The following is an 11,054-nucleotide window of genomic DNA, read 5'->3' on the forward strand; positions in this document are numbered from 1 at the left end:
GAGCTCCAGCTCGAGTACATCGTCGGTTTTCCCAAAGCTGCGTCAGTATTGGACTGAGGAGGTCGCCCTTCTGTTCGGAGTGCCGTAACGGCGGATGGAAGCATTATTTGTCTGGCGATGTGTGGCGGATTTTGCCTTGGGTCGTCGCATTTCCAGACAAGATCTGGGACCAATGATGCGCTCGGGTCTTCGCTACTCCAACTGTCACGTTTGATGGGGCTAGACACTACTTGATCTTTCGCAGAGCATGTTAGCGAATTCCATGCATTCGATGAGTGCTGGCGAGATGAATTGGATTCTGATACGTGTGAGCAGTTCCATTGTTTTCATCGCGACAAGACTTACCGAGCCAGTCTAGCGGATGAAGGCGACTTGATGGCGGGTGCGTCAGTTCATACTAAAAGTTTTCCAATCGTAGGACCAATTTGAAATGCCCTTCAACTGCAAAAGATACACGAGCTAGCTTCGCATCTGAAGGGATGTATGCGGAGTTGAAGAAGCACAGATGGAAGGGGAACCTTTTATGTGATTACCAGCGCATGCTTCATAAATTGCACATGTGATGCCCTGTGTGAGCTTCAAAATAGATTTGGGAGGACGTACAGTGAATTATGTACAGTGTCGGAACACGCTCACTCCCTCGACTACTCGACGAATGCAACCTGCATCCATCTAACAGTCGAAATATAGTAATTGATGCTGATGGTACCGTCTCGTGCCTATGCCACACATGTGCCGTGGCAGACACGGCATCTCGGCTAAATGCGCAAATGAGGCGGCAATGCGACCCCCTGGTAGTGGCCTGAACTGTCCAACTTCCATATATCTGACGTCAAATATTGAGTACTGATTCTGCTCACCCATCCGCCGACACTGGACAGGCGATGGTTATCCCCTGTATTGTCCGCACAGTTAGACGCAGATAGAATCGATATGCCCTCACGGCGCCATTCATATGTACGGTCAGCGCGAGTGTAGATGCCGTGATTTAGGAAGCAGGGCGAACACAGTAATTATACTGAAAGACTCAGGAGCCTCGTTGAAAAGATAGAAGCACCCATCGGCTCGGTTGGGGCAGAAATTTCTTTGTGGCAATGGGATGCCAGATGGCTATGGGATTCAGATTCAGCAAGAGTGACAAAAATGGGGGGAATGATTTTGTACCTGCCCAATACTCATCTGAGGCCGGCGCCCACGAAATACTGTCTGTTACCTGCTAGCATACAGCGATCAGCTTATGACAGCGAGCCTGAGCAAACTCTGAGGCTCAGCATACTAACGTCGGACACTAGTTGCTGATTGAAAGTCGAACTCATCGTTCGAGCGGAGCTTCACAACTTGTGCGAATTCCAACATCATCGAATTTTTTACTTTATTATCTCAGAGTCGCACAGGAGGCATCCCAGATCAACCGCACAGCGTGTCCCAGGTAGTTTCACCGCCGACTATTGCGGCACTGTAGGTAGTGAACTGTGATGTGTGAACATCCTCATCTTTGCCATAAGTTGTGCACAACGAATCCTTGACAGCGCCGAGCTTCCTTCGCCCAACTGACTACTGATGTTGAATATCCAACTCTGTCACAACCCAAGGTTGCACAGGATAAATGGACACAGGAGAAAACAGGCATGATGTTCCCGACTGACACCAGATCTGCCGCACAAGAAAGCTTGCAAGAAAGCGTAGCCTGGTTGTAATCAAACAGTATATTCCAGAAAGCAGTCAATAGTATCTGAATCTCCGACTGAAAGCACGTTGGAGAGGAAGAGAGGTGTGAACGGTGTGGGCCGCGCTTGTGGGCCGGCGCTATTCCGCAGCTGGCGCTTGCCAACACCGCGCCCAGCTAGAGTGACTTTCTTCGCGGCTGCAACAAGCTGGTGCTCGAACTCGTCCTTCTTACCTCGATCTTGTCGAGCTGTTCTCTAGGGTAGCGGCAAGTCAGTATACTTAGTAGTATTATACTAGTTGAGATACGATCACTAAGACCTGATTTCCTCATTTATATAGCAATGGTGCGTCATCTGAACATATTCAGCGATTGACGCAGGTCATGATATAATGTCTCAATCGGTTACTAGGAAGACGTCGTAGGCAATCAAAAACCTGGAGCGGACCCTTTGATGGCGGAACCCCCTTGCTTTGACGATTTCAAACGGTTGCACAAATCAACGACTCTGCATTCTCGACGACACATTCCTCTTAATATCCTAGTCACGATCTTCAAGCAAGTGTATTATATGTCACACGACTCTCCCGACTCTCCACCTTCGTGGAATTACTGGTATGATCAGCACGACTTTCGTCCGACCGCTGCCTTCCCGTACTCCATAGCGAACGTTTGCACTGCGTGGAGGCATGCAATGTCGACCATGTCTGAGTTCTGGACACGAATCATCATTCTTGTCGATGCTGAGAATCCCACCCCTCTATCCTCCATTCGATTTGTGCTCTCCTGGCCCTTCCAATATTATCTCGATATCCATATATGCTGCCGATCCTACAACCTGGATGAACCAGATGCCCATGAGACTCTGCAGCGCTAGAGCTGCTTTTGCCTGAAATAGAACGATGGGAGAGTCTGTCTATCTATGTACTTCATGGTACCTCCCTCCCCATTCCTCATCACCAGCTCGTTGGGAACGCGCACGGGCTCATCCGATTGCAACTGGAGTCGCGTGATGGCATACCAGGCTTGTCGCGCAGGACACTCAACACGATTCAATCATGCTATACCCCGTCCTTGGAGAAGCTGTCTGTCAATGGCTACATATACCGCGATATATATCTCCGCTCGAAACAGCGTCCTGGGACTGTCGACATGTTGAAGATATCACGGTGTACTCTTGACTTCATGATGTTCACTGTTTGTAAATTATGGGAGTCTATCTCTAGATGGGATACCATCGAGACCTTGCACCTTGTCAACCTTGATTTGGATTGCTCTGGACATTTACATGAGCCGGGATATGTGGACAGCTTGATCCTGGAGGAAATGCCAGCACACGTCATCGACTATCTGTTTTCTGTTGTGGATCAGACGTACTACCAATACCTAGAAATCACACGCAGTGCGCTGCCCGTGGTTACCAAGTTCACAGAAGCGGATACTCTCGCGCTGAATGAGATCGACGCAGAAACGAGTTTTCTGGATGTATTCTCCATGCTGAGTGCCACGAAAATCACCTTTTCTCGGTGTGCTGGCCTTGACGACGCATTTCTTGAGATAATGTCGGCTCCGTATGATGACGGGTGGCTAAGTCCTCATCTGATCAGCCTCACCATTCATGACTGTCTGAACTTTTCCAACGATGCTCTCAGGCAGCTAATTGAAAATCGAAAGGAAGCATACAGGCAAGCAATAGGCAATGATTTGTATAAGATTATCTCAATCCAGCTTCTGAATACGGACAAGCCCGTTCAGCTAGGACGTCCATATTAACATATTACTTTGTTTCTGCCCTTTCCTCTCCATCGAATAAATTCGCCATTAGCTGTAGTTCAGAAATTGTTGAACAATGCAGCATGTATTATCCACATATATTCATCCTTTGGGCTAGTATTCGACACTTTCATCTCATGTGAAACATTGGACTCAGCTTACTGTGGGCATGATGCTCTACAACTTTACAACTCACAACTAGTAAATTGTCCGCGATTCGTTGTCTGTAATCGTACATGAGCTATATATCGCCTATATCCCTGTCTACGTTTGTATACTCGATTGACCCTACGATGATATTGGGCTTATTGTCGCTCAGCAACCCCGCAGCAGCATGCGCCTCCTTTCGCTTACTGATCAGTCGTCTGAAGGTGTGGTCCGAAATGTTGGGGCAATCGCGTATCTCAAGACCACTTAACCTTGGACATACCCACTGTCCGGCATGAGGGAACGATAAGGCGCGGAGCAGTCGATCGTCGAGACTTGTACAATGGTGGAATGAGAGTTACATGCAACCATAATCAAGAGAGTCTATTTCCGTGAGCATGCACCACAGAACGGCTTCGTATATATCTGTAAGCGCCACGGACATCGCACGCGCCAGATTGACACATCCAGCAGGAAGTACACACCGCGTGAGTTGAAGATTCCCGCAATTACCATCAATCATGCGGGATAGTATGGCAATCTTCTCTTGGCATTGCCTTTAGGACCAGAATTTCTACATCTTCAATATCATCTTCATCCTCGAAGTCCTCATTTGTTTGATGCCAAAAAGGCGGACATAAAAATCATCTTCCTAATCTTGAAGGGACAGGCATAAATCCACGACTGAGCATTGCCTGGAATCTCGACTTCAGCGCGAGATCGTTGGCTGGCGGGATCGTTTCGGGGAAAGATCCTGCACAAATGAATGTGTTATAATAGATGCAGCCATCGATGTACGGCCAGTCCAAGCATGGTGCTTTGAAAAATATAGTTGGGGAAACTGCCTCGCGATGTGATGGTAAGCTGTCCGTTAACTTTAGCTGCAGGGATTTCCAACCGAGGGGCAGTCTCGAAGAGTCAATGATGGGGAAGTGGAAGCGATGTGCTATGGAGAACCTTTACGGAGACTCTTCCAACGCGACATCTCCAAGTAAAGCAATTCCAAGACAGCCGCGATACGAGATGCCTCATCGTGATCCGGACAGTCGAGGTCGTATGTACGACCAAAGATATAGATGCTGATGGGATATTTAGGGGGAAAAACGGATTGTAGCAAGCGGTGTGGGTTTTCGTCCAGAAATATGATGCTGTCGATAGGGCCTCACTCCACAAAAGGCTGATATAGTAAGGGAACATGCGGGTTACTTCCGGGTAACTAAGGTGACACCGCTCCCATAGCTGACGTTCGGAGAGACACATAGGGAAAGACGACATAGAGTTAACCCGCTTAGAGATGAGGACTAGAAAATCTGTGGGTGTCATCTTGGCCGAAGCACTAGCGTTGAGGTCTTTCCAGTCGATTCCGGCTGCTACAGTCTTGCGGGGTGGCGCAGTATGAAGATTACTTTTGCTCAAGTATGGGTAACGCGACGCAAACGTGAAGAATGAGCGCACCATGGTGACTGACTTTGTCCGCGTGGACGTCTGCCATAGAGCTAGGGATGATTTGTTACTGTGGAGGTCAAGTTCTCGTTGAACTGCGCACCAGCTTGTCAAAGCAACCTGATTGTCGTATATTTGTGTCGACGACGACACCTCGACTAGCCTGAGCGACTCGCCGGGCGCGCGCAAGGTCATTCAAACGCGTGACGTAACGCGGCAACAGTGTCGTCACGGACATCTGACATCTGGTACTCTCATTTTGCGCCCCTACGGTACTAGTGTCCAAAGTTTGCAGGAGTAAAGCGTGAGGGATAGCCCGAGTAACAGTATGTGTACAGTATTTTTCTCTGAGCATGTGCATGTGGTCCTGGTCTGGACACTCAAAGTACTCAGATTGTGCCATGGCTCATGATGCGAGCATCACGCAGTGACCGGCCCGGTAGCTACCGGTAGCCCCGTGACTCGGTCTTGAGCTTGGACTCCGAGTGATTCTGCAACTTGATACAACTTTCTACACCTGCATGCACGCCTCTGGCAGCGGGGAAGACAAGACAACCGTAATAAAAGGTTTTGAGTCTGTTTCCGTCGTGGTTCTACTAGGACGTAGTGGTCATTCTATCATCTCCGCATTAACTCATCAAGGGGACCGCAGGCACACCTGGATCATGAGTCGTGATACCTCCTGTCAAAGTGCTGATGTGTTTTCCTAGTATTCAATGTTCAGGACCTCCGGTGCTTCCATGAACTGTCTCTTGCTTTTGGGGTGCGGACATTGTGCTCGATGGCACCCGTAAATGACCCTTTCCGGTGAGGAACGATAGACATGAATTGTTTCGTTTGAGTACTGCGAGCTGATCACTGTCTGCTTGACTCACCAGAGTCCCAGCTGTCATATCTCAATGCCGCAAACGCCATCGCGCAGCAGGCACAGTCGACCCCGTCCCGTCTGGACACATTCTCAGTCTTCCATTCCGAGTGGTGAAAGTGATGCGTGTTCGGCACTTGCGTCGTTTTATGCCGCAGGGCATGCCACACCTTTTACTGGCTAGATCATCAGGAACGCCTAGAAATAAACCGCGGCCGAACCCCGACGACTGGACAGTGTAAATTTGCGTTTTCTGGCACGTGTCTCCTCATTTGATTTTATTCTCACCGTCAATCATGCTGATGCAGAAATAGAGCCGTGGATTGACCGGAATGCAGCAGCTACGCTCCGATCTCAGTACCAGGAATTGGTATCCATGTCCCAAGAGGTATAGCGTCGAGAGATTGGGTCAAAGTATGTGCTCATAAGGTCAAAATAGAGGCGGTTTGATCGTACACAGATACCCATCCCTTGGCATGGCACAGGTCCTTGTGCATTTAGTTGGGGCTACGACACTGAAAAGACCCGCGTAATAGGTCCGCATAAGCCCGTGTCATTTGTGTCTGCGAGCCTGCACTTAATACTTTACTCGTCTTGCGGTGCCTAGAATGACGGAAGTCATGATATCAATCTCAAACTCGTTTAGTAATGGCTGGGCTCAGACTACGCCATGCGAGGGAAAAAGAAGTTTTTAGAAGGTGCGTTCTGGATCGATGATTATTTCGCATAAAATATTGATTCAACCAGTAAATTGTTCTTTCAATGGCAAAGTCCTTCTATATGCTGGAGAGTAGAATACTCTCAGTCATTTGGGTCACTTTATAAGTTCCTTGCAGCAAGTTTAACGAGGTTTGTCGGCGTATGCTCATCTGTATCATGCGGGTAGAATTATGATCGCATCCAGACATCTGAGCAGCATATGACTGAGCCTGGAAGAAGGCCCTGAGGCCTCGCCACTCGAAATACTTTCACCGTACGTATGGAGTACCCCAGACTGTCGGAGCCAGCAGGACTAGAATGGAACAACAGTCACAGCGTGCGATGATGACCCACTCCTCCCCGATGTCCTCCAGCGCTGACAGGTAAGTATGGAGTGACGTCTACTCTATTTTGCCATAGGTGTGCATGTCAATGCTCCTTCGTCATCTCCAGCTTTACAGTTTAAAAGCCGTGCTGCAATTCCTACAGTCCTCAGATCACCTCTCCTCAGGTCTTCTACTTTCCTCCACTTCGGCTTTCACACTCTCCCTTACTTCACGAACTACTCACCATGATCAGCAAGGTCACTATCGCTCTCCTCGCTGCCACCCTGGCATTCATGCATGTCCGCGGCGAGTCCCATACCGTCACTTTCACCAATAAGTGAGTGCCATCGATTTTGTTTATTGCCAGCCAATTGACCACGACAAATCGCAGCTGTGGCTATGGAACTGTTTGTATTCCACGCTCCATATGAATTATACATTTACCTTATGTTCGTTTCATAGCCTTACTTGTGGGGACCTGACGGCGCTCTCCTCTCCACCGGTGGTGCTTATACCAGCAATGGTCCTGCTGATGGTTTGATTGCGTGAGTTCAGCCGGATTTTGAATTTTAAAACAAAACTAACACATTTCATCTTCATTGAAATAGCTACTTGCAAACTGGTATGCAAGCATTTCAACCACAATCTAGTGATTTTTTGCGACTCATTTTATTCAGGCAATTGTGGCAACAATGGTGAAGGCTGCACTTTAGTCGAAGCGTCTCTCAACAACGTCGACAGCAGTGCTGATATCTCGCTTATTCCTCCGTATGTACTCTCCATTATTAGAACTACCTCAATTGATTTTGTTCTAGGCACGAGTTCTCCGTAACGAGTGGGTTCGGGTAAGTGGTAGTATTCTCTTGTCTTCGGTAGTACCTCAACGCATGATATTTCTAGCTACTACAATGGTTGCGACGGTGCAGGCGCAGATTGTCAGTTATGCATCCTTTTCAAGCTGTCACCGATATCTTATTTTCTCCTGACGCAGGCACCTATGACGGCTGTCCCGATGCCTTCTACAATTCGGGCGAGACCGGAGTCCAAGTTGGCTGCTCAGCCGCTAACGTGAGCGATTTTATCTCAGCAAGCATCAGAGTTGACTAAGCAGGACCGAATGCTCAGGTTGACCTGGCCATCACGTTCTGTGACTGAGCTAGTTCAGGTTGAAGGGGTGTTACACGAAAGAAGCATACCGGTTTTGGTATTATGTGTATTCTGTAAATTGTACGAAATATTTGCGATCGTGATCACCTTGTAAAAATGATATGTCATCCTGTTGCTTTCGAATTGCAGAGATAGGTGTTCGAATCAACTCCTGCGACACTGATCGCACTGTTCTTGAAGACTTTCCTAAAGGGGCCTGGGGCTCTAGCATCTCGGCAGTGTCCGATTCTTGTCCTCAAGACCGTTCTTTGCATGCTTCCCATCCCTCTGAATGTAACCCATCCATCGGCCACATGTTTGACCCAAAGCGCGCGGTTCCCTCTCTCCCATGAATTTCGTTCTTGTTATACTATCTTTTTTCTACTGGCTCCTAGTACAATTCAGCTTTGCCAACTGTAGAGGGCACGATTTTTTCATTCATTGTCCTGATCGACGAGCTCGAGGAACCAGCTAGGCAATAACGACGATCTTCCGGATCGGACGCGACTCTTAATTGGTCGCAGTATGATAAGGGTCAGTGTAGCGCGAATTGCCTATACCTCTGATAGAGCTCTTTCGCTGATCGTTTCCATAGGCTCTCCTGCGATGCTGCCGCCAAGGTACCTCGGATTTGTGATGCAGTCAAAATATTATCCTCGCCTTGTCCTCGCCGAAACCACGTGCAACCGCATTAGTTTACTTGCTCAGCTGGAAGCGCGGAGCAGGGAGCCGAGCCGACATCCGCACCCAAATGGATGGAGACTGTTTCTCCCACTGGGACAGCGCAGATATCTGCCATATCCACATCTGTGCGGCCGTGCGAGTACCATGACAGAGGCTGTGCATTTATGTCTACAACTGAGTCGTTGAGAGCAATCAACATAGGCACTGTGAGGTGATAGCGAATTGAGCGCTGATGAGTCTTTCTAAGCTAGCCACAATCCGCGGATTTGGCGGACAGGCTCCCGACTGCCTGTGACGTGGTGCGTACTTTCAGGTCCATTTCACACTATCATACAAGCCACTAATGTGATGTTCTTTGCCTACAGACTAGCTGCCAGTACGGATGCAACTTTATGCTAGCGCCTTGCATGAGCAGGATACTGATTCGACGAAGACTTTGTCTGCGTACCATCGTCTCGCGGAAGCTGTTGTTCTGACCCTACTACGTACAGATAACAAACACTAGCTCCGAATATGAATTTCAGAGATTCGAAGGCGTCGCATTTTTGGTAGGTTCTGGAAAGGTGGCATCCTCGGAACACGGTTCAGTGTCTACTTGAGTATCTTCTTACTCTTTCCCACGTAAGTTCCGCTGGCGAGTCCTCCAAATCTAAATCTGACGAAGTTTGAATAAGCTTCGGTCCATCTGCGGAATGCGCTGCCTGCATTTGTTCCGATCCGTGAAGGGTGGCTCCTTTCTAGTTCTGAGCCGCCATGCATGCAATGTAGCAGCTCAAAACGGGATGTCGCTGGCTATCTGCTACCGGTGCCATGCCTTTCACGCAACCTGGTTAATACTTATCTCAATCACCATCATAGAACCAATAAATCCCGTAAGACGGACGTTCAAATTCAGATTCATATCTTACTAGTATGCTGGACATCGATTGTGCCCACGCCATTCAGGGATTTGTGGTGTCTTACCATGCGTTAGAAAGTCTGTATGGTGCGGCCATTCTCGTCGATAACTTTATAATTTTGCCATTATCTGCGACCCCCTCGTTTCACGTTGTGCGCTGCAGAAATTGTTGATGACACCTATGAGCTCGTACAAAGGCAAGACGGATTTTTGGAAATGCATTCGTAAAAAACGAACAACGCCAAGCTGCATAGCGTTGGTATCATTCTCAAGCGGTGTCTTAACTCTCAAGACTTGTCTCCGGAAGGGCTGTCGGAGCCCAATTTCAGGATGTGAATATATCCCTGATTAATCTGACTCTCAATTTGTGACCGTCCGACATATTGTACCATTGCTCCCAGATGGATAAGTGATAAGCGACGATGGACCTACAGAAATGTCAGATTCGCGCAGAATGATTATTCCAGGATATGATGTGATGGCTGCCTTCTTTCATTCCGCCTCCGATTCTATAAGGAATACAGATAACCGCCCTCGTGCGTAATCTTGTACACAAAACTGCGGAAAAATTCACTCAGCTGAGGTATTTATGGAGATCGGACTACAAAGATATTCGAGAGGGCAGTCGATTTTCCAGAAAATGGTGTGCTTATATATCAGATCACTCATTAGAAAGAATCAAGGTAGTGACAAGTTCCTGTCCTTTAAATGTCCTCAGTATCTGCTTTTTAGACGCAGCTTATTATTTTCGTCGACAAAAATCCTACACCGCTCTCGACAGTGTGTGTTCTAGACTCGTTTTGACTCCAAAGCATCCCATCGTCGACATTTACATTTGTTGCCATGCGTACGACCCCGACCACCCCAATTCCGGCGAAGCGTCACGCGTTTCGGACGTCATGAAGCTACTCACGCCTGAGATGTCTCGTTGGAGAAGCCTCGCTGACACCGGAACTTGAAATCATAGTGGCCGCCCTTTGTTTACATAACAATCACGACTGAAACCTTCCGATGAGTATGTTGTATTGTATGGGCAGAAATTAAAAGTCTTCCAGCGTATCGCACCGATCCTGCAATCGGAACGAAGTGTGCGAACCTGAGATAGTACGTGGCCGCCCGGCGCTGCATCGACACCATAGTTGTGCCCGAAATGACTTGCGCGTATACCGCTTACGACTAACCCTAGGACCGATCCAGGTAAGCTATCCATATATCTGGTGAAGTTCGGACACTAATAGCATTTCTGGTCCTGTTACTTTACAATATCTCGGTACTAGTCCTGATTGTGCTGTATACGTAACAAGGGACACCGTACCGACATTCGCCGACCAAAACGCAAGTCAGGACCGTGAAACCCCAAACCCACACTCGTATCTCTCACAACTCGTGCTGGGTAAACTCGTTGAG

At 48.2% G+C, this 11,054-nt stretch overlaps 2 protein-coding genes across 2 annotated transcripts; both read left to right on the top strand.

The window, feature by feature from the left end:
* Positions 1 to 2,854: 2,854 nt before the first annotated feature.
* Positions 2,855 to 3,439, top strand: FIBRA_03493 (uncharacterized protein; the record flags this gene model as incomplete). Its single annotated transcript, XM_012325334.1, has 1 exon — positions 2,855 to 3,439. One exon carries the CDS (start codon positions 2,855 to 2,857, stop codon positions 3,437 to 3,439), a length of 585 nt encoding a protein of 194 aa, XP_012180724.1.
* Positions 3,440 to 7,164: 3,725 nt separating this feature from the next.
* Positions 7,165 to 8,074, top strand: FIBRA_03494 (uncharacterized protein; the record flags this gene model as incomplete). Its single annotated transcript, XM_012325335.1, has 9 exons — positions 7,165 to 7,256; positions 7,311 to 7,326; positions 7,382 to 7,464; positions 7,528 to 7,541; positions 7,597 to 7,687; positions 7,735 to 7,764; positions 7,820 to 7,854; positions 7,911 to 7,987; positions 8,045 to 8,074. The coding sequence occupies 9 exons, from the start codon at positions 7,165 to 7,167 to the stop codon at positions 8,072 to 8,074; spliced, it is 468 nt and encodes a 155-aa protein (XP_012180725.1).
* Between the last annotated feature and the right edge of the window lie 2,980 nt (positions 8,075 to 11,054).

The sequence above is a fragment of the Fibroporia radiculosa genome (genome assembly GCF_000313525.1).
Source record: "Fibroporia radiculosa TFFH 294 genomic supercontigs, scaffold2056, whole genome shotgun sequence".
Taxonomy (NCBI): Eukaryota; Fungi; Basidiomycota; class Agaricomycetes; order Polyporales; family Fibroporiaceae; genus Fibroporia; species Fibroporia radiculosa.